Consider the following 25,196-nt stretch of genomic DNA (forward strand, 5'->3'; position numbering starts at 1 on the left):
CAAGGCCTGGGGCTTTCACCCCTAAATTTCATTCATTCATTCAATCGTGTTTATTGAGCGCTTACTGTGTGCAGAGCACTGTACTGAGCGCTTGGGAAGTACAAGCCGGCGACATATAGAGACGGGCCCTACCCAACAACGGGCTCAAAGTCTCGAAGGGGGAGACAGACAACAAAACAATACATGTGGACAGGTGTCAAGTCATCAGAATAAATAGAAATAAAGCTAGATGCACATCATTAACAAAGGCACATGGAGCATGCTCATCCCTGAATCTTGAGGTTTTTTAAAAAAAATATTTAAGAGAAGCAGCATGGTATTTTTTTTTTTATGGTATCTGTTGGAGAAACAGCATGGTAGAGTGGATAGAACACAGGCTTGGGAATCAGAAGGTCAATCAATCAATCAATCAATCGTATTTATTGAGCACTTACTGTGTGCAGACCACAGTACTAAGCGCTTGGGAAGTACAAGTTGGCGACATATAGAGACAGTCCCTACCCTACAGTGGGCTCACAGTCTTAAAGGTCATGGATTCTAATCCCAGCTCTGCCACTTGTCTGCTGTGTGACCTTGGGCAAGTCGCTTAACATCTCAGTGCCTCAGTTACCTCATCTGTAAAATGGGGATTGAGATGGTGAACCCCACTTGGGACAAGGGACTGTGTCCAACCCGATTTTCTTGTATCCATCCTGGTGCTTAGTACAATGCCTGGCACATAGTAAGCATTTAACAAATACCATTATTATTATCATTATTATTATTAAGCACTTACTGTGTGCCAGGCACAATGCTTAGAACAGTGCTCGAAACATAGTAAGTGCTTAACGAGTACCATCATTATTATTATTAGCTGGGGTTGATACAAGCAAATTAGTTGGACACAATCCCTGTCCCGAATGGGCTCACAGTCTTAATCCCCATTTTCCAGATGAGGGAACTGAGGCACAGAGAAGTGAAGTGACTTGCCCAATGTTACACAGCAGACAAGTGGTGGAACGGAATTAGAACCCAGGCCCGGGCTCTATCCATTAGGCTACACTGTTTCTTTGCATGCAGATAATATAATAATAATAATAATGATGGCATTTGTTAAGCGCTTACTATGTGCCAAGCACTGTTCTAAGCGCTGGGGGAATACAAAGTGATCAGCTTGTCCCACCGGGGGCTCACAGCTTCAATCCCCATTTTACAGATGAGGGAACCGAGGCCCAGAGAAGTGAAGTGACTTGCCCAAAGTCACACAGCTGACAGTGGGCGGAGCCGGGATTTGAACCCATGACCTCTGACTCCAAAGCCCGGGCTCTTTCCACTGAGCCACAATGCAGATGTAAAGATATCAAGTATATTCTCACACAGAGATGTGAGCAGTATGCCCTGCATTTAGACACCCCAAATTTCCCAATCACAGCCTTCAGTGGAGGAAGGGAGAGGCTGAGGTCATTGACCCCATTTTACAGATTAGGAAACTGAGGCCCAGGGATTATTAATAATAATAATAATAATAATAATGGCATTTATTAAGCGCTTACTATGTGCAAAGCACTGTTCTAAGTGCTGGGGAGGTTACAAGGAGATCAGATTGTCCCACGTGGGGCCCACAGTCTTAATCCCCATTTTACAAATGAGGGAACTGAGGCCCAGAGAAGTGAACTGACTTGCCCAAAGTCACACAGCCGACAAGTGGCAGAGGCGGGAAGGGAAGTGACTTGCCCCAGGTCACCCAGTGGCAGGCCGGGGGCAGAGCCGGAACTAGAGAAGTTGAGTGACTTGCCCAAGGTCACACAGCTGACAGTTGGCAGAACCGGGATTTGAACCCATGACCTCAGACTCCAAAGCCTGGGCTCTTTCCACTGAGCCACACTGCTTCTCCATGTGTTTCACCTGTATATATATATATATATGAATATATATGAATATATGTTTGTATGTATTTATTACTATTTTACTTGTACCTATTTATTCTATTTATTTTATTTTGTTAATATGTTTTGTTTTGTTGTCTGTCTCCCCCTTCTAGACCATGAGCCCGCTGTTGGGTAGGGACCGTCTCTATATGTTGCCAGCCTGTACTTCCCAAGCGCTTAATACCGTGCTCTGCACACAGTAAGCGCTCGATAAATACGATTGAATGAATAATAATTATTATTATTACAGTATTTGTTAAACTCTTAACTACGTGCTGGACATTGTACTTAGCACCAGGGGGGAATACAGGCAAATCAGGTTGGACACAGTCCCCGTCCCACATGGGGCTCACGGCCTCAATCCCCATTTTACAGATGAGAGAACCGAGGCGCAGGGGACATTAAGTGACTAGCCCAAGGTCACACTGCAGACGAGTTGTGGGATTAGAACCCAGGTCCCTCTGACTCCCAAGCCTGGGCTGTCTGCCCCGGGCCACTCAACTGATGCCCATCTGGTCTGGCGTCGGCCGTTGGAGTGGTTTGGCCCCGGAGCCCCGGGCAAGGAGGGCAACGGCTGCGGCCGTGGCCCTTCTCGGTTCCGTCTAGGAGGCACCGCCCGCCATTTCCTGTTGTTTCCTCCGGCCCCGACAAGTTCTCCTTTCCCCGCCACGTGTCCCCACCTCTGACTAGATATCCTAGGTCATTCCAGCTTCCAACCTCAGTGAATCATCATCATCAATCGTATTTATTGAGCGCTTACTATGTGCAGAGCACTGTACTAAGCGCTTGGGAAGTACAAATTGGCAACATACAGAGACAGTCCCCACCCAGCAGTGGGCTCACAGTCTAAAAGGGGGGAGACAGAGAACAAAACCGAACATACTAACAAAATAAAATAAATAGAATAGATATGTACAAGTAAAATAGAGTAATAAATATGTACAAACATATATACATATATACAGGTGCTGTGGGGAAGGGAAGGAGGTAAGAAGGGGGGGATCATCATCATCAATCGTATTCCAATCTCTGCCCTCCTCCACACCTAATTTGATCGGCACGGGGGCGAGGGACACCTTCTGTATTCAATCAATCAATCAATCGTATTTATTGAGCACTTCCTGTGTGCAGAGCACAAGTTGGCAACGTATTCCCGTCTCGGGCCGCCAATCTAGCAGTTTTGGTCGCGGGGTCGGCATCCCGCCCTCATTTCACGGGAAGCAGCGTGGCTCAGCAGAAAGAGCCCGGGGTTTGGAGTCAGAGGTCATGGGTTCGAATTCCTGCTCCGCCACATGTCTGCTGTGTGACCTTGGGCAAGTCACTTAACTTCTCTGAGCCTCAGTTACCTCATCTGTAAAATGGGGATTAAGACTGTGAACCCCACATGGGACAACCTGATCACTTTGTATCCCCCCCAGCGCTTAGAACAGTGCTTTGCACATAGTAAGCGCTTAACAAATGCCAACATTATTATTATTATTATTATTATTATTATTATTATTTCCGAGTTCCACCTGCTGGCTCGGGTGGTCACGAGATAGCATTTGACCTTGAGATGGTGGGTACCCCAGGGTCACCTTGGGACAGGTGCGAATAACAATAACGATAATAAAGTGGTATTTGTAAATCAATCAATCAATCCATCGTATTTATTGAGCACTTACTGCGTGCAGAGCACTGTGTGAAGCGCTTACTATGTGCCAGGCACTGGGTTGGACACAAGCAAATTGGGTTGGACGCAGTCCCTGTCCCACGTGGGCCTCCCAGTCTCAATCCCCACTTTACAGATGAGGGAACCGAGGCCCAGAGACGTGAAGTGACTTGCTCAAGGTCACACAGCGGACGATGGCAGAGCCGGGATTAGAACCCATGACCTCCTGACTGTCAAGCCTGTGCTGTAGCCACGAGTTCTGTGCTGCTAAGTACTCTAAGTGCTCTGCACAGAATAAGTGCTCAATAAATATCACCGATTGATGTCTGCACCTGGTAGACAGCAGTGACTGCGGAAAGCAGCAGAGGGGTGGCTCTTCAGCACCAGGGCTTCCAAGACTGTCAGCTCTCTGAGGGCAGGGATCCCAACTGCCTACTCCACAGTACTCACCCAAGTGCTCAGCACAGTGCTCTGCGCAAAGCAAACTGTAAGATTACTTTATATCTCCCCCAGCGCTTAGAACAGTGCTTGGCACATAGTAAGCGCTTAACAAATACCAAATTTATTATTATTATCATATAGTAAGCGCTTAATAAATACTATCATTATTATTATGTTATTCATTCATTGTCGTATTTTTTGAGCACTTACTGTGTGCAAAGAGCTATACTTAGCACTTAGGTAGCACAAGTTGGCAACATATAGAGACGGTCCCTACCCAACAATGGGCTCACAGTCTAGAAGGGGGAGAGAAGATCAGGGATCTCATCCCCTTTTTACAGATGAGAAAACCGAGGCCCAAAGAGAAGCAGTGACTCACTCAATGTCACTCAGCAGGCCAGAGGCAGAGCTGGAACTGGAATGAGACTCCCCATCCCCTCTCTCCCCACTTCTAGACTGTGAGCCCGTGTGGGCAGGGATTGGCTCCATTTGCGGCTGAATTATACTTCCTAAGTGCTCACTACAGTGCTCTGCACACAGTAAGCGCTCAGTAAATACAATTGAATGAATGAAGGAACAACTCCTCCCTCCCGTCTACTATTACTAATAATAATGATGGTATTTGTTGAGCGCTTACTATGTGCCGAGCACTTTTCCAAGTGCTGGAGTTGACACAAGGTAATCAGGTTGTCCCACGTGGGGCTCACAGTCTTCATACCCATTTTACTTTCAGTTCCCTCATCTGCAAAATGGGGATGAAGACTGTGAGCCCCGGCGTGGGTCAACCTAATCACCTTGTAACCTCCCCAGCACTTAGAACAGTGCTTTGCATATAGTAAGCGCTTAATAAATGCCATTATTATTATTATTATTATTATTATTATTATATGAGGTATCTGAGGCCTAGAGAAGCAGACGAGTGGCGGAGCCAGGATTAGAACCCACATTCTCTGACTCCCAAGCCCGAGCTCTTTCCACTGATGATGATGATGGCATTTGTTAAGCACTTACTATGTGCCAAGCACTGTTCTGAGGGCTGGGATAGATACAAGGTTATCAGGTTGTCCCACGTGGGGCTCACAGTCTTAATCCCCATTTTGCAGATGAGGTAACTGAGGCACCGAGAAGTTAAGTGACTTGCCCGAAGTCACACAGCAGACAAGTGGCGGAGCCAGGATGAGAACCCACGTCCTCTTACTCCCAAGCCTGGTGTCTTTCCACTGGGTCACGCTGCCTCTGTGCTGACTCTACTGTCTCCTCCCAATCCGTCAATCAATCAATCGTATTTATTGAGCGCTTACTGTGTGCGGAGCACTGTACTAAGCGCTTGGGAAGTACAAGTTGGCAACGTATAGAGACGGTCCCTACCCAACAGTGGGCTCACAGTCTAGAAGACTGAGCTCCCAAGAGCTCAGTCTAGGGCTCTACACCCGGAAAGTGCTCAATAAATACCCCTTCCTTCCTCTCCCCCTCGTCCCCCTCTCCATCCCCATCTTACCTCCTTCTCTTCCCCACAGCACCTGTATATATGTATGTACATATTTATTACTCTATTTATTTATTCATTTTACTTGTACATATCTATTCTATTTATTTTATTTTGTTAATATGTTTGGTTTTGTTCTCTGTCTCGCCCCTTTAGACTGTGAGCCCACTGTTGGGTAGGGACTGTCTCTACATGCTGCCAACTTGGACTTCCCAAGTGCTTAGTACAGTGCTCTGCACACCGTACGCGCTCAATAAATACGATTGATTGATTGATTGATGGATGGATGGACCAGGCCCGCCAACCTCGGTTGCCTTCGATCACCCCCTCTTTGCTCCCTACCACTGGAACAATGATCATCATCAATCGTATTTATTGAGCGCTTACTACTGTGTGCAGAGCACTGTACTAAGCGCTTGGGAAGTACAAATTGGCAACATATAGAGACAGTCCCTACCCAACAGTGGGCTCACAGTCTGAAGGATGGTGCGTGGGGAAGCATTCCACCCAGATCCCCAGGACTCCCACCCCATGTCACGGCCCAGGCACCGGTTAGAGAGACCCAGGGGGACCAGCTGCGTCCCACCCCAGCTGCCTGCACGTGTGAACAACGCTCCCCCTTCCCGGATGTAAATCAAGGCCTCCTGGGGCCCCGGGGACTTCCTCTTTCGAGCTGCCCGGCTGGGCCACCTCGCCGCTGCCAGTCCTCCATCCCGGGCTCCTCGCGGGGAGGACTGGGGGCCAGCGCTGGACACAGACCGACGGGCAGAGCGAGGCCGGCCGGGCCCGCGATGGCTCTCTGGGCGGCTGGGCTGGCCCTCGTCGGGCTGGTCCTGGCCGGGCCCATCTTGGCCAGCGGGGAAAGGCCGTGCGCTGAGGTGAGTCCAAACCATCCCTCGGGAGGCGAGAACCTGGGAAGGGACGGTGCGGGAGGGAGGAGTTGTTCCTTCATTCATTCAACCGTATTTACTGAGCGCTTACTGTGTACAGAGCACTGTAGTGAGCACTTAAAGAAGTATAATTCAGCCGCAAATGGAGACAATCAATCAATCAATCAATCAATCATTTATTGAGCGCTTACTATGTGCAGAGCACTGTACTAAGCGCTTGGGAAGTACAAATTGGCAACATATAGAGCCAATCCCTGCCCACACAGGCTCACAGTCTAGAAGTGGGGAGAGCGGGGATGGGGAGTCTCATTCCAGTTCCAGCTCTGCCTCTGGCCTGCTGAGTGACATTGAGCGAGTCACTGCTTCTCTCTGGGCCTCGGTTTTCTCATCTGTAAGAAAGGGATGAGATCCCTGATCTTCTCTCCCCCTTCTAGACTGTGAGCCCATTGTTGGGTAGGGACCGTCTCTATATGTTGCCAACTTGTGCTTCCTAAGTGCTTAGTATAGCTCTCTGCACACAGTAAGTGCTCAATAAATACGACTGAATGAATGAATGAATAACATAATAATAATGATAGTATTAAGTGCTTACTATATAATAATAATAATAAATTTGGTATTTGTTAAGCGCTTACTATGTGCCAAGCACTGTTCTAAGTGCTGGGGGAGATATAAAGTAATCAGGTTGTCCCACCTGGGGCTAACAGTCTTAATCCCCATTTTCCAGTTAAGTGACTTGCCCAAAGTCGCACAGCGATAAGTGACAGAGCCGGGATTAGAACCCATAACCTCTGACTCCCAAGCCCGTGCTCTTTCCACTGAGCCATGCTGAGCTGGGGTAGATACAAGGTAATCAGGTTGTCCCACGTGGGGCTCACAGTCTTAATACCCATTTTACAGATGAGTTAACTGAGGCCCAGAGAAGTGAAGTGGATTGACCAAGGTCACACAGAGAAGTGGCGGAGCGGGGATTAGAACCCATGTCCTCTGACTCCCGAGCTCCGCGCTCTTTCCACTAAGCCACACCGCTTCTCCTTCTAGATGGTGAACACCTCGTGAGGCAGGAACTGAGCCCAATCCGATCATTTGTAGCGACGTCAGTGCCGAGCACAACCTTCGGCACAGAGTGGGAGCTGAATCTATTCTGTCACCACCTATGTCTTGGGATTGGGGAAGAGGGTCTAGGACGGGGAAGGGTTTGGGACTTGCTCTCCCCAAAATGTGCTGGGAAATGTGGGCCCGATGGCCAGGGCCGGAGGAGGGCGGGATGAGCCGAGGCAGCCCGGGACCGTCACCCAAGTGAGATCCTCCTCGGCCGGGATCCTGCACAGGGAGGGTGCCCAGTACAGCATCCTACACAGAAAAGGCATCCAGTACAGCATCCTGTAGAGAGAAGGTGCCCAGTAGAGGACTCTGCACAGAATAAGTATGCAGTACAGTGCCCCGCATAAAATAAGCAGCCAATATGGTGCCCTTCTATGGTGTTTCCAGTGACAGTGTATGGACAACGTATTAGAGAAGCGGCATGGCTCGTGGAAAGAGCCCGGGCCTGGGAATCAGAGGTCATGGGTTCTAATCCCGACCTCGCCACTTGTCTGCTGTGGGCAAGTCACTTCACTTCTTTGGGCCTGTTACCTCATCTGGAAAATGGGCATTAAGACTGAGCCCCATTTGAGACAACCTGAACACCTTGTATCCCCCCCTCCTCCGGAACTTAGAACAGTGCCTGGCACATAGTAAGCGCTTAACAAATACCATCATCATCATCCGAAAGCCGGACAGTGAGAAAACAGGATAGAAAAAGCATCACTTCTTTTGAAATGCGGTGTTAGATAAGGTATTTTGTGAATAACGTGGACTGCCCACAAACCAAACCAAAGGATTTTGGAGCAAATTAAGTCACAGTGGTCTCGGGAAGGCCAAATGACTCTACAGATTAGCATTTTGGACACATCCTCAGGACAATTAATTCTCCAGGGAAGACGCTAACGCAAAGTAAAGTCCAGGGAAGACATGCAGAGGCAGACTGGCAGCTAGATGGGTAGAGACCATCACAGAGATGACGGAAGAACCGTTAGAAAGGTTACGGATTACGGCAGAAGACGGGACGTTCTGGAGAAAATATATGGGAAACGACTCGACGGCACTTGAGAATGATAATAGTGGAGCCGTACCTAGGGAAGGCGGCCAGTACAGCGCTCCCCTCATAATGCAGTGAGAACTGAAGGGACGTTCCTTGTTCCGGCAGGTACCAGAGGCCAGCGGGGCTTATACGTGTGAGGCCCGGGGCCTGCGGGCCGTCCCGGACAGCCTGCCGGCCTCCGCCACAACTCTCGACTTCAGCTTCAACATCCTGCCCACCCTCAAGAGGCACATGTTCGGCCGGCTGACCAGCCTCGAGCACCTGGACCTTAGCAGGTGATCCCTCTCCTCCCCTGCCCTGCTGACCAAGACGGGTCTTCCTCCTCCCCATCCCCTTGGGAAGGGACCGGGGCAGAGATTCATTCAATCGTATTTATTCAATCAATCAATCAATCAAATAATCAATCAAATAAAATAAATAAATAGAGTAATAAATATGTACAACCATATATACATATATACAGGTGCTGTGGGGAAGGGAAGGAGGTAAGATGGGGGGATGGAGAGGGGGACGAGGGGGAGAGGAAGGAAGGGGCTCAGTCTGGGATGGCCTCCTGGAGGAGTGCTTACTGTGTGCAGAGCACTGTACTAAGCGCTTGGGAAGTACAGGTTGGCAACATATAGAGACGGTCCCTACCCAACAGTGGGCTCGCAGTCTAGAAGGTGTCGGGGGGTGGCAGGGGTCATTCAATCGTATTTATTGAGCGCTTAGAGCACTTGGGAGAGTACACTACAACAATGAACAGACATTCCCTGCCCGCAAGGCGCTTACAGTCTAGAAGGGGAGACAGATGTATTAATATAAATAAATAATCAATCAATCAATCGTATTTATTGAGCGCTTACTGTGTGCAGAGCACTGTACTAAGCGCTTGGGAAGTACAAGTTAGCAACACATAGAGACAGTCCCTACCCAACAGTGGGCTCACAGTCTAAAAAATAATAATAATCAGTTATCTAATAAATAATCATTTAAACAATAATAATCTAATAAATTAGAGATGTGGACATAAGCGCTGTGGGGTGGGAGGGGGTGATAATAATAATGATGATGGCATTTGTTAAGCGCTTACTATGTGCGAAGCACTGTTCTAAGGGCTGGGGGGGATACAAGGTGATCAGGTTGTTCCACGTGGGGCTCACAGTCTTCATGCCCATTTTACAGAGGAGGTAACTGAGGCGCAGAGAAGTTAAATTGCTCAGGGTCACACAGCTGATGAGTGGCGGAGCCGGGATTGGAACTCATGACCTCTGACTAATACTAATAATACTAATAATGGCATTTGTTAAGCGCTTACTATGTGCAGAGCACTGCTCTAAGCGCTGGGGGGGATACAAGGTGATCAAGTTGCCCCACGTGGGGCTCATAATCTTAATCCCCATTTTACAGATGAGGGAACTGAGGCTCAGAGAAGTTAAGTGACCTGCCCAAGGTCACACAGCAGTCTGACTCCCAAGCCCGGGCTCTTTCCACTGAGCCATGCTGCTTGATGAATAGAGAGAGCAAGTCAGGGAGACGCAGAAGGGAGGGGGAGAAGGGGAAAGGAGGGCTTAGTCAGGGAAGGCCTCTTGGAGGAGGTGGGCCTTCGATAAGGCTTTGAAGGGAGGGAGAGTAAGAAAGGGGGGCCACCGGCCCCCCGACAATGATGTGGTCCGTCACCGTGGTCACGGCTGGGTGCCGTGGGCATCGGTCGGGGCCAAAAGGGTTCCTCGCTGATTGGCTCCCGTTTGCCTCCCCGTCGCCCGCCAGGTGCCAGGTGAACTGGGTCCACGAGGACGCCTTCGAACCCAACGTCCGGCTGGGCTCCCTGGTGCTGACGGGCAACCCGCTGATCTTCCTGGCCGAGCGGGCGTTCGCCGGCCCGCGGCTCCTGACCCGGCTGGGCCTGGCCCAGACGGGCATCACGGACCTGTCCTTCGTCCCCCTGGCCCACCTGCAGGGCCTGGAGACCCTCCTGCTCGGAGGCAACGCCATCTCCTCCCTGCGCCTCCCGCCGGCCTTCCCGTCCCGCTCCCTCCGCACGCTGGACCTGGGGGCCAACGCCGTCCGCCACGTGGCCGCCGGGGACCTGTCCGGGCTGGCCGCGGCCACCAACCTCAGCCTCCTCTTGCAGGCGAACCCCCTGGCGTCCGCCGAGCCCGGCGCCTTCAACGTCACCGCCTTTGCCAGCCTGAACCTGGGAGGTGTCGGAGACCTGGGGCCGCTGCTGGCGGGGCTGCGAGGGTCCGCTGCCCGCGCCCTCTGGCTGGGCGTCTTTGAGGACGCCCCGGTGGGGCTGCCCCCGCCGCTGACCCCCGCGGCGCTCCAGGGCCTGTGCGACGTCGCGGTGGACGCCCTCAGCCTCCAGGGCCGGCGCCTGCCCGAGCCCCTTCCCGCCATCGCCTCTTCCTGCCTCGCCCGGCTCAAAGGCCTGGACCTGAGCCACACGCACCTTCGGGCCCTGCCGGCCGGCCTGGGACCCCTGCCCGCCCTCCGGGAGCTGGCGCTGGGCCGCAACGCCTTCCGCCACCTAGCCGACCCCGGCTGGGCCGGCTTCCCCGCCCTGGCCGGGCTGGCCCTGCGCGGCAACGAGGTGCCGCTGGAGCTGGGCCCGGGTTGCCTGGCCCCGCTGAGCGGCCTCGAACGACTGGACCTGAGCCGCAGCCAGATCGCCGCGCCCGCCTGCTGCCACCCGCAGCTGCAGGGCCTGGGCAGCCTGCGCCGGCTCGCCCTGGGCCACAACCGGCGGCTGGAGCTCGTGGACAGAGCCTTCCGGGACTGCCCTCGGCTGGAGCGGCTGGACTTGGCGGGGACTCCGCTGGGCCTGGCCGCCGCCGCCCCGCCGGGCCCGTTCCACGGCCTAACCTTGCTGCAGGACCTCAACCTCTCCCGCTGCGGCCTGGACGCCGCCCACCCTGACCTGCTGGCCGGCCTGTCCGACCTCCGCCGCCTGGACCTGAGCGGGAACCCGTTCCCGGCGGACGGTGGGGCTCTGGCCGGCCTGCTGGGCTCCACCACCGCCCTGGAGGAGCTGGCCCTGGCGGCCTGCGGCCTGGAGGCAATCCCTGGTCCCGCCTTAGCCGCCCTCAAGGCCCTTCGCCGCCTGGACCTGAGCGGGAATCGGCTGACCGGCGCCGACGGACTGCGGGCCCTGCGGGGCCTGAGCCTGGATCTGGCGGCCAACCGGCTGCGCCTGGTGCCGCCCGGCCTGCTGTCCGCCCTGGCCGCCCAGAGCGACGTCCGCCTGGCCCGCAACCCCCTCGACTGCTCCTGCGCCAACGCCCGCTTCCTGGCCTGGTTCCGGGAGAAGCCGGGGAAGACCCGGGACCGCGGGGCGACGACGTGCGGCGGCCCCCCGGCCCTGGCGGGCGTCCTGGTGGCGGATGTCATCCCGGCCTGCGGGCTGTCCGAGGGCGGCGTCGCCCTCCTCGTGCTATTGGTACTAGCCGGGGCCACGGCCGGAGCCCTGGGCGCACGCCGTCTCGCCATCAGCCGGTACCAGAACCTCTGAGCCCAGGCCCGTGGGGATGGGACGGGGGGCGGCACGGTGGACTGGACGCCTCCCACTAGGCCCCGCTGGGAGGCTGTCGGTCCCCCCCACCGGCAGATCCCCGGGGGCGGGGGCCGCGGTCCTGGCTCCGCAGCGCTCAATCCGGTCCTACTAATAATGATAGTATTTGTTAAGCGCTTTACTATGTGCCAAGCACTGTTCTAAACGCTGAGGTAGGAAGCAGCGTGGCTCAGTGGAAAGAGCCCGGGCTTTGGAGTCAGAGGTCGTGGGTTCAAACCCCGGCTCTGCCAATTGTCAGCTGTGCGACTTTGGGCAAGTCACTTCACTTACCTGTGCCTCAGTTCCCTCATCTGGAAAATGGGGATTCATTCAAATGTATTTATTGAGCGCTTACTGTGAGCAGAGCACTGTACTAAGCGCTTGGGAGGTACAAGTTGGCAACATCTAGTGATGGTCCCTACCCAACAGCGGGCTCACAGTCTAGAAGAGCGGGCTCACAGTCTAGAAGAGTGAGCTCAGAGTCAGCTGTGTGACTTTGGGCAAGTCACTTAACTTCCCTCATCTGTCAAAATGGGGATGAAGACTGTGAGCCCCCCGTGGGACAACCTGATCACCTTGTAACCTCCCCAGCGCTTAGAACAGTGCTTGGCACATAGTAAGCGCTTAATAAATGCCATCATTATTATTATTACAAGGTAATCGGGTTGTCCCATGTGGAGCTCACAGTCTTAATCCCCATTCTACAGATGAGGAATCTGAGGCACAGAGAAGTAAAGTGACTTGCCCAGGTGCACACAGCAGACAAGTGGCAGACCCGGGATTAGTACCCACGTCCTCTGATTCCCAAGCCCATGCTCTTTCCACTAAGCCACGCGGCTTCTCGACCGAGTGACCCCGGTTCCCACATCCAGGACCTGCACCATCCCCACATTCATTCATTCAATCGTTCATTCATTCAATCGTATTTATTGAGCGCTTGCTGCGTGCAGAGCACTGTACTAAGCGCTTGGAAAGTACAATGCCCCAGCCCAATGAGTTCAGCCCCCCGGGGAGCAGACCCATCTCTATAGACTGCCGCAGGTCACTGAGGCCAGCTTTGACCAAGGATTCAGGTACCCGCAGCCTGATCTGTTGCCGAATTGTACTTTCCAAGCGCTTAGTACAGTGCTCTGCACACAGTAAGTGCTCAATAAATACGATTGAATGAACGAATGATCTCACAGAGCGGCCTCTGGGGCCCGGCGGGTGGGTGGACGGGAGGGAATGAGCACTGGGCGGCCCCAGTAAGGGAGCAGACCACCTCCTTTCCAGCCCATGCCGGATGGGGCCGGGATGGATGCTCCGCTGGGATGGGATGGAAACGGGAGGGATAGAGTCTGATCCGGGGGAGGAGCACAAACTTGGGAGTAAGAGGACCTGAGTTCTGCTGTGTGACCCTGCGCAAGTCACTTCACCCCTCCAGGCCTCGGTTTCCTCCTTCATGAGATGGAGGAAAAGATTCCCTCCAACACTCTGAGACCACGAATGTCCAATCCGATCATCTGGCACCGACCCTAGCGCTTAGCACAGTGAAAACACTCAATAAACACCCTAACTCACCCGTTCGTTAGCCGGCTGATTTGTCTGTGAGCGGCGTGAGGAGTGGGAAAGGCCCTGGTGGTACTGAATTCCCCGCAAGGTGAGGCCACGGTCTCAGATCTCCGGCCGGATCCTGAGATCGGCCGGATGACAAACCCTTCCGGAATTCCGGGGTCTCCCCCCTTACCTGGGCACAGTCCCAACTGTGACAGAAGGGTCAGAGGTCGAGTGGAACCATCCCAGCAGAGAGCCTGGAAGACGTCTCAGAGACCATTGCTCCACCCCGGAGTCTGGTTTACCTCAACCTGGGAAGGCCGACGTGTCCTGCACAGGGGCTTCCTGCGGATCGGATGCCCTCTTCTCCCTCTTCCTCCAACTTTCCAGAGGTAAGCAGGGCCTCTGGTCCCTGGAGCGTGACTGATCCCGGTTCCATGGACTCTGGGATGTCTAAATTCAACCTGCGTGATGGCAGGAAGGAGAAGGAGCCGCTCCTGGGGCCCCGGGCCACCACCTCACGCAGTCGTGATGCCTCCCATCGGGCTTGCCCGCTTCCAGCCTTAGCGTCTGGGCACTGTCGTGGATTCATTCATTCATTCAATCGTATTTATTGAGCGCTTACTGAGTGCGGAGCACTGGACTAAGCGCTTGGGAAGTACAAGTCGGCCACATATAGAGACGGTCCCTACCCAACAGCGGGCTCACAGCCTAGAAGAAGGAGACAGACAACAAAACATGTAGACAGGTGTCAAAACCGTCAGAATAAACAGAATTATAGCTAAATGCACATCATTTATAAAATATAGTAGTAAATATGCACAAGTAAAATCAATAGAGTACTAAATCTGTACAAACATATATACAGGTGCTGTGGGGAGGGGAAGGAGGAGAAGCAGTGTGGCTCGGTGGAAAGAGCCCGGGCTTTGGAGTCAGAGGTCGTGGGTTCAAATCCTGGCTCCACCACTTAGCTGTGTGACTTTGGGCAAGTCACTTAACTTCTCTGGGCCTCAGTGACCTCATCTGTAAAATGGAGATGAAGACTGTGAGCCCCCCGTGGGACAACCTGATCGCCTTGTACCCCCCAGCGCTTAGAACAGTGCTTTGCACATAGTAAGCGCTTAATAAATGCCATCATTATTAAGGAGGTAGGGTGGGGGTGACGGGGAGGAGGAGTGGAAAAAGGGGGCTCAGTCTGTGAAGATCTCCTGGAGGAGGTGAGCTCTCAGTAGGGCTTTGAAGGGAGGAAGAGAGCTGGCATTCCAGGCCAGGGGATGCTGCGGAGCGGGAACGACAACGTAGTGGGACACCGCAACTCCACTGCATCCTGGGAGACAGCAGAGCTCCTATCCTTGGCCCCGGAGCGATGCGGACGGGTTCCACCCGGATGCGGGGGGACTCACCGTGATGGCCTCCGGGATCCCACAGCTCCCCGATTCCAGTCCTGGGCTCAGGAGACTCCCACCTGCTGACCTCTCGGGTGCCAATGCAGGTGCCAGTGGATGGCGCGGGCGGGACGCCACAGCCAGTGAAAGGGAAAGTGGGGCCTGGACAAGCCACGCCGGAGGGCACGGGTTGGTTGGGGACGGGAGGCCGGCGAAGACTTCGATGGCCACCCTCTGGGCGCACCAGCAGGGAAGAAGGACAGACCTCGGGCTTAACTCTTTCATGCTCCACTTTTATTTTTGGTGTTGTGCAACCGCATAACTATAAATAGCCATTCACTGAACAACAACGCTGGCAACCCCGGGTTCTCCGGGAGTCTACGGCGGTGGCCTTCACCCTATTGCACAGGCCCGAACAGACGCTTTTTTGGGCAGGGAAGTCTCCACCAGAAGCTGGGGTGGAAGACCCCGGCTTGACCCCGCTCAAGCCACAGTGCTCCGGATGGGGCGGGGAGGACCACACGCGTAACACACATAAATGGACACACTTCCCTGTAAACGGGAGGCGGGTACTGCGCTCCGGGAGGGTAGGGTGGGTCACCGAGGGGCGTCGGGGCGTGGGTTCGGCTGGCCGATTGGCCGCACCTCGGGCCGTGGGGAAATACCGTCCGGTCTTTGCGCCCCGTTGGGGCCCACCAAAGAGCTGAGCTGGGATCAGGAAAGGGCCATGCCTGCTGACCTCTCAGATCGGCCTGCCCCGTGGTTGTCATCTAGGGAGAGCAAAAGGATCTGGAAAGCAGTTTGCCACTGCCCCGGCCCACTCCTGGGGTTGCAGGACCCAGTCCGGACTGGACCCACCCCCGGAGAGCAGACCCGGCCGAGCCACGGGCCACAAGCACAGGGGAGCCCTCTCGGCCCCTGAGCTGCCCCACAAGTCTATGCACGCGGATGGCGGCATTCCTGAGGCAGGTTGGCGGGGACGGGGGTCATGGACACAAAGCCGAGAGCTGTATAGATGCAACCGGTTTCAGCCGGGATCTCTGTCCGGCCACCGGAACCGCTTTGGAGCCTTCTGCCCGCATCGCACCTGGCCTGCGGCCGACCCCCGCCCTGCCTCAGTCCCGGCCGGGGCAGCCCTGGGGCGTCTCGTCCACCAGTCCGCCTGCCAGTCAGCCTCAGCCCCTGAGAGCCCAGGGGATCCAGTGTCAAGGTTGGGGCCTCCCGCCCTCGAGACGGAGGCCCTTCCTTTCCCTGGGTGAGGGTCTCCCCCCGGCTCCGAGTATCTACCGAGAACCAGCAACGCAGAGATCAGACGAGCATTGGGAGCCAAACTAGGAATGGGGACACAGAGCCTGAGACCCAGGACCACAATGACCCGAGACCAGAACCCAGCACAGCCTCCGCCCGCCCCCAGACAGACACACTCCCCATCCCCATGAGGCGGCAGACAGATCTGATCTCCTGCCGCAGCTGACACGACCTTGGCGACAAAGTGACGAAGCTGTGAGTCCTCTGGGCACCTCCTGCCTCCCACTCCCGCCGGACCCGGGGAGGCCTCGAGGCAGCGGGGCCCAGGAGTGAGGATCAATATCGGTGGTAACAGCTGGAACCATTTTCGATCAAATCGATCACGGAGGCGTTGGCCGGGGACCCTCCCCTGGGTGGCCCAGGGGCCGTCCAGGCTGGTTTGGGCAGGCGGCCTGACCCACGGGGTCCCGGCCGGGCCGTCCCCCGGCCCGTGGCCGCTAGGACTTTTTGAGGGGGCAGTTGTGCGCACCATCCCGTCCCCGCCTCTGCCGCAGGGTGCAGTCTCTGTCCACGGAGGGGGCCGCCCTGCCCGCATCTCGGCCATCAGGCCGTCCGGCGGGGTCTGGCCTGCACGAGACCCGATCTGGTGGGACCACGGGAGTGGCGGCAGGGGGTGGGTTGCGCGAGCAGGGCGGGAGTGAAGCACTCTTGGCCTCGTGCATCTGGCCATCCGCCCCCGAGGCGGGCTTCCTCAGCTCCCAGCGGCCACTGACATTGCCCCCACCGCCGGCCGGTGGCTCTCCGGAGCCCGGCTCTGCCCGGGCTGGGGAGGTCGAGTCCCGTCTGGGCCCGGGGAGGACAGGGGTCGGGCCCTGAGCCTTCTGCGGGGAGCCGGTCGGTGGGGCAGACCCGGCGGTCGGCGGCAGACGCCGCCCGCCCCCTGGTCCGCTGGCCGGGGCCGGTTGCGTCTGGTTGGGCCGGGGTTTGCCCTGGTTCCCGGAGGGCGCTGGGGCCTCGTGGTTAGGGTCGTTAGAGGAGGCCGGAGGGCCGGAGCCTGATTGTTCCGCCGGCTTGAGGGACCTGTCCTGGGTCGGGGCCGGCTTGGGTCGCCTCGGGGACAGGCCGGGACCCCCCGAGGGCTGGGCTGGATCCCGAGCGCCGTCCGGCTCCTGCGAGCATCTGGCCTGGGGAGGGGCCGTAGGGGCGGCCTGGAGCCTGGGGACGGGCCTGCTGGTCTCGGCCCGGCCTCCAGCCTGACTTAGCGGTGCCCTGTCTCCAGGGCCGCATCCGGTGGCCGGCTTCTTCCGCGGGCTGGTGTCGGCTCCGCCCCGGGCCGCAGCCCGGCCCTGGGGCGCGGGTGGACCATCACCACTCGCCGCCACCAAAGACGAGAGCTCCCGCGACGCCCCGGCCCCCTGCGCCCCCCGGGCCGTGTCTCTCCCGGCCGGCAAGGGGTCCGGGGAAGGCCGAATGGGGGTGGCAGGGTGGTCTAGGGTGGAGGGCGGTTTTGGGGGCGCAGGGCTCCTCGGGCCGGTATCCCCAGGGCCCCCTTGCTGTGGGTCCGGTTGCCTCTCGCCCCGAGCCGGGGCTCGGGATGACTCAATGGTGACCTTCAGCTGGCGGGGGGTCCTGGCGAGGGTTCCGGTTGAGTCTTTGCTGGTGTTTCGGGGGTCTGACTGTCCACTAGGCCCCAGTGGTCTCTCCGTGGCCCGAGGCCGGGGGGTGGGATCCAAAGTAGCGTCTCGAGGTGGGGAGGAGGGACCCTTCAGGCCAGCCCTCTCTCGGCCCCGTTGAACAGTGGGGCCCGGTGGTCTTGGGCTCTGCTGCTGCTGTCTGCCGGCGGGGCCTGGGGCGTTGGGCACCACGTGCCTGGCAGGTGACGTGGGGGCGGCGGAAGGCTGCGTGCCAAGGCTGTCTGGAGACTGCTGCTCTTGCGGCCAGGCGACAACATCCTGTTTCTGGTGTACGGCAGGTGGGACACCCGTGTTGGCGCTCAGTGGGACGGTCTCATCCTTCCCCGGTCCAGGCCGGCCGGGTGGCTGGGTACGCGGGGCCGGTCCGCAGAAACGGCTGACTGAGGGTCCGGCAGGTGGAGGCTCCCTGGGGCAGGGGGCGTCCCTCTGAGGCGCAGATGGGGGGGCCCGGCTGCCCGAGGTGGGGGCCGGAGGCCCGGACAGCAGGGCGATGTCCAGCGTGCCCTCAATGGGCCTCAGGCAGGACGCGGGCCTTCCCTCCGGCCGGTGGTCAGACGGGCTTTTGCGGGTGGGAGGGTCCGCTGTCTCCGGACCGCTCTCGGCCCGGATCCCTGGGGGCCTGAGGGCCGTGGAGGGCGCCGGGAGGGCCACGGAGGCCCGGTAGGTACCGCCGATGCCCGGGCCCTGGCTCTCCTGCGGCCGTGGGTGCTCCGTGCCCACAGGCCGGGGAGTGCCATGCTGGGAGCCACTGAGGCCGCCGACTGCCGACTTGGGCCAGCGCCCCGGGCAGACGCCTCCGTCCTGCTCTGCGATGGCCACCCTCTTACGCAGCAGACCCACGTGCGGGAGCTGGCCTCCGGACGGTCTCTCCACCCTGAGTGGCTCTCGGACGGTGGCGTCTCCTCTGCCTCTGGCTGGGTCCGGGGGTGGTTGGGGGTGGCCCTGGGCCTTGGACAGGGAGCCAGGGCCGGTCACCGGGGAATCCGGGCCGCTGGGCTTCCCCTGCACAAGCCGATCTCCCTGCCGGCCACCGGCCCCGGCGATTCCCGAGGGACTCGGCCGCTCCCCGGCCCTGCGGGAGTCTCTGTCCTCCTTTCGTGGGACCACAGGGGCCTCGGGGTCCTGACCGGCCGGACTCCGCTTCCACGGTTCCGGCTTCTCGCGGTCCGGGCCACCCGGCGGGTCCGGGAAGCCCGACTGGCGGGCGGCCAGGCGTTTGAGGCAGCCCTGCTCCACGGCCCGCGTCCGGGGCCCGGCCGGGGCCTCCCCTCTGCTCTCCTCCGGGCCAGGCAGCGTGGCGGGTTCCGGCCTCCCTTCCGGGCCGGGCCTCCTCCCCTCCGGGCCGGGCCTCCTCTCCTCCGGGCCGGGCATCTTCCCCTCCAGGCCGGGCTTGCGTCCGGCGCAGGGTGGGCCCAGCTTTTCCTCTGACCGCACCCGCTGGAGTAGCGGCGATCGGGGCGGCTCTGCGCTCTTGGGCCGCCCGGCCGGGTGGCCCCCGGTGCCCGGCGAGGGCGTCCTGACCGCGAAGGCCGGGGTGGCCCGGGCAGGTGGGGTGACGTTGGCGGTGGTGGGGCGGGGGGTGCCCAGCAGCGGGGACGGGGACCGCGGGTGAGTGGCCTGCGGCAGCGGCGGGGAGGAGGGCCGGGCCGGGGGTGTGGGAGAGGGCGTCCGGGCCAGCGGGGACAGGGGGATGCTGCCCGCTGACTTCCGTCGGCCAGAGCGGTAGCGGGCACCGCCCAGCTTGGGGGCCAGGCCGTGGAGCGTGCTGGGCCGGACTTGGCCCGACCCGGCCGGAGAGCCGGGAGCACTGGAGCCCGGTGAGCTGCTCTGAGATGAGTTTGTCCCTGAGGGGCGGAGGAAGGGGAGAAAGAGACAGAGACAGACAGAGATGGCCACCATGGCGATCAGTGGGTGAGGGACACTCCGCCCTGACCCTAACCGGCTCCACCACGCCAGGCCGGTCGACCACTCTGGTGCCCACCGAGTGCTGATGTTTTCATCTACTTTATTCATTGTCAGTCGTATTTATCGAACACTTACAGCATGCAGAGCACTGTAGCGTAGGGACCATCTCTATATGTTGCCAACTTGTACTTCCCAAGCGCTTAGTACAGTGCTCTGCACACAGTAAGCGCTCATTAAATACGACTGAATGAATGAATAAGCACTTGGGCGAGTACGATACAACAATAAACAGACACACTCCCTGCCGACCACGAACTGACAGTCTAGAGGTGGCGGGAGACAGATATTAATATAAATAAATAAATGACAGATATGGGCCTAAGTGCTGTGTGGTGTTGGGAGCGTGGAAGAACAATAATAATAATAATGATGGTATTCATTAAGCGCTTACTATATGCAAAGCACTGTTCTAAGCACACAGTAAGCGCTCAATAAATACGATTGATTGATTGATTGATTGGGGAGGTTACAAGGTGATCAGGTTGTTCCACGGGGGGCTCACAGTCTTAATCCCCATTTTACAGATGAGGTAACTGAGGCCCGGAGAAGTTAAGTAACTTACCCAAAGTCACACAGCTGACAATTGGCAGAGTCGGGATTTGAACTCGTGACCTCTGACTCCAAAGCCCGGCCTCTCTCCAGTGAGCCCCGCTGCTTCTCAAGGGGAGCAAGTCCGGGCGAGTGGAGCTGGTAGGTGCCCATCACGCTACTCTGCCCACATTAGGCAGAGTGTGGTTCTAATCATGGGTCATGGGTTCTAATCCCGGCTCTGCCACTTGTCTGCCATGTGACCCTGGGCAAGTCATTTCACTTCTCTGGGCTTCAGTTACCTCATCTCTAAAATGGGAATTAAGACTATGAGCCCTGCATGGAACAGGGACTGTGTCCAACCCGATTTGCTTGTATCTACCACTACAGTGCCTGCACATAGTAAGCGCTTAACAAATACCATCATCATCATCAATCGCATTTATTGAGCGCTTACTATGTGCAGAGCACTGTACTAAGCGCTTGGGAAGTACAAATTGGGAACATATAGAGACAGTCCCTACCCAACAGTGGGCTCACAGTCTAAATGGGGGAGACAGAGAACAAAACCAAACATACTAACAAAATAAAATAAATAGAATAGATATGTACAAGTAAAATAAATAGAGTAATAATACCACAATTATTATTATTATTAGGTGCCCCGTACAGTGCTCTGGCCTCATCGGGCATCCACTGTAACGCTCTGCCCACAGTGGGCAGTCACCCACCCGGTCATCTCCCCCACCAGCCGTGGCTGAACTGTACTTCCCAAGCGCTTAGTACAGTGCTCTGCACACAGCAAGCGCTCAATAAATACGGTTGAATGAACAAATGAACGAAAGAGGCGAGCTCACCGGAGGGGAAGTCGGGGGTGGAGCGGAAGCTCGGGGTGGGCGACCTGGGGGACAGGCTGTGCGTCGGAGAGCCCGGCAGGCTCTCCCCGGACGACACGGAGCGGCTCAGGCAGGAGAAACTGCGGCTGGGGTGGAGCAGCGGCGACGGCTGCTTGGCCAGCTTCTTGAAAAGTGACCGCCTCCTGCGGGGACGGGACGGGACCGGGGGACCGTCAGGGGGGACCGCCTCCGCCCCATGCCACCGCGCTGTGCCCGCAATAGGCGTCAAGGCCGTGCTGGGCGGGATGCCCGCGGTCTAGCCGCCCGGACAGGAGGGGACCGAGAAATGGAAATGGTGGGATGGAGAAGCGCTGACCACTCCCATCCCAACATCTTGGCAGAAGCGGTTCGTCCCTTTCCATGTGCTCCGGGTGCCCTCCCTCGTGCCCAGTACGGGGGCGATTCAGTGGCAGCAGGCAGGGACGATGGCACCACAAGCGGGCCGCATTCTTAGCTGGGCCGGCTCACTTCCCCGTCAGTTTACCCCGCGGGGGGACTTGAAGACGAACCCATTCTGCGCCAAAAAGCTGGCATCCCCGGCTGCTTAGGACCGAGATCTGTTGAGGTCGTTATGGGCGGCAGAGCAGTATGGGTTTTGGTGCTTAAAGGTTTGTTTTAAGTCAGCCAGGCTCATTTTGACTTTGTAAAGTCCCTTCGAGTTTCCAGTGAATGTAATCCCCCTGTTGATGGGGTAACGGTGCCAGATACCTGTCTCCATGTTTTGTTTTGCTGTCTGTCTCCCCCTTCTAGATTGTGAGCCCCTTGTGGGGTAGGGACCGTCTCTATGTGTTGCCGACTGGTACTTCCCAGCGCTTAGGACAGTGCTCTGCACACAGTAAGCGCTCAATAAATATGATTGAATGAATTCCCAGAGCCAGGCCCTCCGGGACCCTTTCCCGGCCCCCTGCTTGCTGCCGTTGGGGAGGACCCGAACGAGATGTGTGTCCGCAGCGGCGGGGAGGGATCACACCGAACCATCCGCACTCCCCGGCCCAGTAGGGAACTCAGCCCGTTTTTCCCATCTCGCTCTCGGGCCTGCATCGCCGCCGGGGGACTTCGGTCTCAGGCACGTCCAGCACGTGCGCGCACACAAAGTCTCACACATACACACACGTGTACACCCAGCCAGGCCCCCGGCCCCCTCGGCCCGACCCCACTGACCGTTCGAGGTTCTCCTTCTTCTTGACTTTCTTGCTGCGCCGGACCATCCGGCTGCGGTAACTGTGGCGCCGAGCGGGCCCTGTGCGGATCGACGTGTTCTCGAAGGGCGTGGTCATCATGGACACCAGGTTCCCGCTCTGAGGAAATGGGGATTGGGGGTGGTGTCTAAAAGCCGCTTGCACTTCCCGGAGAGGGCCCGGGAAAACCCGCTTCCTTCCCACTGACTTTCGGCCCTAGGCGCCGGGCAGAAAGGCCGGCACGTTCCAGGTCTACGGGCATCAACCGAGGGGAACAAAACCCCTCCGGTGGGGGAAATTAGGGTTAGGGGCTTGGGGCACCTGGAGGCTGGACTCGCCGTTTTCACATCTACTGCTTTTCATTCATTCATTCGATCGTACTTACTGAGCGCTTACTGTGTGCAGAGCACTGTACTAAGCGCTTGGGAAGTACAAGTTGGCAACATATAGAGACGGTCCTTACCCAACAGTGGGCTCTGTACAAAGCCCAGCACCAAGCTCTGCACATAGCAGACATACATTATGGCAATCTGCACACAGAAGGTGGCCAGTACAGTGACCTGCCAGGCCTCCAGCAAAGCACTCTGCACACAGTAATAATAATAATAACAATGGCATTTATTAAGCGCTTACCATGTGCAAAGCACTGTTCTAAGCGCTGGGGAGGATACAAGGTGATCAGGTTGTCCCACGGGGGGCTCACAGTCTTAATCCCCGTTGTACAAATGAGGTAACTGAGGCCCAGAGAAGTGAAGTGACTTGCCCAAAGTCACACAGCTGGCAATTGGCGGAGTCGGGATTTGAACCCGTGACCTCTGACTCCAAAGCCCGGGCTCTTTCCACTGAGCCAGGCGCCCCTTACAGATCTCTGCACAAGGCAGGTGTCCAGAACAGTGCTCTGTACACGGCAGGGGGCCAGCACAGAGTTCTGCACCCAGCGGATGTCCAGCCCGGTGCTCGGCACGCGGTTGGTGTCCAGCCCAGCACTCTGTACACAGCAGGTGTCCGACACAGCGCTCTCCACACCGTAAGCATCCAGCACAGCACTCTCAACCCAGCAGGCGTCCAGCCCAGCACCCCCTCCGCCTCGCCCGCCGTCCCGGTACCTTCAGCAGCAGCTCGATGACCTCGGGGTGGACCAGCCCGTTGACCGGCTCGCCGTTGATGTGGGTGATGAGGTCGCCAGCCCTCAGCCCCGCCTGGGCCGCGGGACTGCCCTCCTCCACATTCTGCGCAGGGCGGGAGAGTGGGGGGGACCGTGAGTCCGGCCCCAGACTGACCCCCCTTTTTCCTCTCCCCCTCCCCATCCCCACCGCCCTACCTCCTTCCCCTCCCCACAGCACCTGTATAGATGTTTGTACAGATTTATTACTCTATTTGACTTGTACATATTTACTATTCTATTTATTTTGTTCATGATCAATCAATCAATTGTATTTATTGAGCGCTTAATGTGCGCAGAGCACTGTACTAAGCGCTTGGGAAGTACAAGTTGGCAACAAATAGAGACAGTCCCTACCCAACAGTGGGCTCACAGTCTAAAAGGGGGAGACAGAACCAAACCAAACATACTAACAAAATAAAATAAATAGAATAGATATGTACAAGTAAAATAGAGTAATAAATCTGTACAAATGTTTGTACAGATTTATTACTCTATTTTACTTGTACATATTTACTATTCCATTTATTTTGTTCATGATGTGCATCTAGCTTTGTTTCTATTTATTCTGACGACTTGACACCTGCCCACATGTTTTGTTTTGTTGTCTGTCTCCCCCTTCTAGACTGTGAGCCCGTTGTTGGGTAGGGACCGTCTCTATATGTTGCCGACTTGTACTTCCCAAGTGCTTAGTACAGTGCTCTGCACACAGTAAGCGCTCAATAAATACGACTGAATGAATGAATGACCAGCTGAACACCCCCCAGACCGACTGTTCCTTCCGAGCGGGCGGCCCGCGGCGGGCACCGGGAGCCATCACTGCTACAACCGGGCGATGCGAGTGACCCGTCCACTCCCCCAGGGTGTCGTGCTGGGGGTCCGCAACTCCGAAACAGGCGAGGGCGGAGATGGATGGAGCGGGGTTCACCTGGGGGCTTCTACCGGGGCTGGACATGTGGAGCTCACTACAGTTTTCTTCTTTTTTACGGCATTTGAGTGCTTACCATGTGTCACACACTGTACTACGCGCTGGGGTGATCCAAGCTAGTCAGGTTGGCCCCAGTCCATGCCCCACAAGGGGCTCACGGTCTTCATCCCCATTTTACAGATGAGGGAATTCGAGGCACAGAGAACGGAAGTGACTTGTCCAAGGTCATACCGTGGACAAGTGGCAGAGCCGGGATTAGAACCTAGGTCCTTCTGACTCCCAGGGCTGAGCTCTGCCCACTGGGCCAGGCTGCTCTCCAATAGAGCTCATTAGGGGGGTCGCCACGGAGCCGGCTATGGGGGTCTCCCCCTCCCTTCTGTGTCGCCCTGACTTGCTCCCTTTATTCATCCCTGCTGAGAGCTCACCTCCTCCAGGAGGCCTTCCCAGACTGAGCCCCTTCCTTCCTCTCCCCCTCGTCCCCCTCTCCATCCCCCCATCTTACCTCCCTCCCTTCCCCACAGCACCTGTATATATGTATATATGTTTGTACATATTTTTTTACTCTATTTATTTATTTATTTAATTTATTTGTACATATCTATTCTATTTATTTTATTTTGTTAGTATGTTTG

At 56.8% G+C, this 25,196-nt stretch overlaps 2 protein-coding genes across 3 annotated transcripts in view; one reads left to right on the top strand and one right to left on the bottom strand.

Annotated features, from left to right (window-relative positions):
• Positions 1–6,263: 6,263 nt before the first annotated feature.
• CD180 (CD180 molecule) lies at positions 6,264–12,191 on the top strand. Its single transcript, XM_038765820.1, has 3 exons — positions 6,264–6,363; positions 8,624–8,793; positions 10,268–12,191. The coding sequence occupies exons 1-3, from the start codon at positions 6,277–6,279 to the stop codon at positions 12,006–12,008; spliced, it is 1,998 nt and encodes a 665-aa protein (XP_038621748.1). The 5' UTR covers positions 6,264–6,276; the 3' UTR covers positions 12,009–12,191.
• A 4,506-nt stretch (positions 12,192–16,697) lies between these two features.
• MAST4 (microtubule associated serine/threonine kinase family member 4) overlaps positions 16,698–25,196 on the bottom strand; it is a 192,558-nt gene continuing 184,059 nt past the window's right edge. For both annotated transcript variants that reach the window (XM_038765621.1, XM_038765622.1), the window contains 4 exons: positions 23,581–23,703; positions 22,458–22,594; positions 21,258–21,439; positions 16,698–19,751 (listed from right to left, as the gene is read on the bottom strand). In XM_038765621.1, coding sequence (XP_038621549.1) covers positions 16,711–19,751; positions 21,258–21,439; positions 22,458–22,594; positions 23,581–23,703 — 3,483 coding nt within the window. In that variant the 3' untranslated portion in view covers positions 16,698–16,710. The remainder of the gene's footprint in view (positions 19,752–21,257; positions 21,440–22,457; positions 22,595–23,580; positions 23,704–25,196) is intronic.

The sequence above is a fragment of the Tachyglossus aculeatus genome, chromosome 23 (assembly GCF_015852505.1).
Source record: "Tachyglossus aculeatus isolate mTacAcu1 chromosome 23, mTacAcu1.pri, whole genome shotgun sequence".
Classification (NCBI taxonomy): Eukaryota; Metazoa; Chordata; class Mammalia; order Monotremata; family Tachyglossidae; genus Tachyglossus; species Tachyglossus aculeatus.

Coding starts and splice junctions, on each gene's coding strand:
- CD180 (XM_038765820.1), top strand. CDS start 6,277: ATGGCTCTCTGGGCGGCTGGGCTGGCCCTCGTCGGGCTGGTCCTGGCC. Junction 6,364..8,623: donor GGGAAAGGCCGTGCGCTGAG/GTGAGTCCAAAC, acceptor TTGTTCCGGCAG/GTACCAGAGGCCAGCGGGGC. Junction 8,794..10,267: donor GAGCACCTGGACCTTAGCAG/GTGATCCCTCTC, acceptor GTCGCCCGCCAG/GTGCCAGGTGAACTGGGTCC.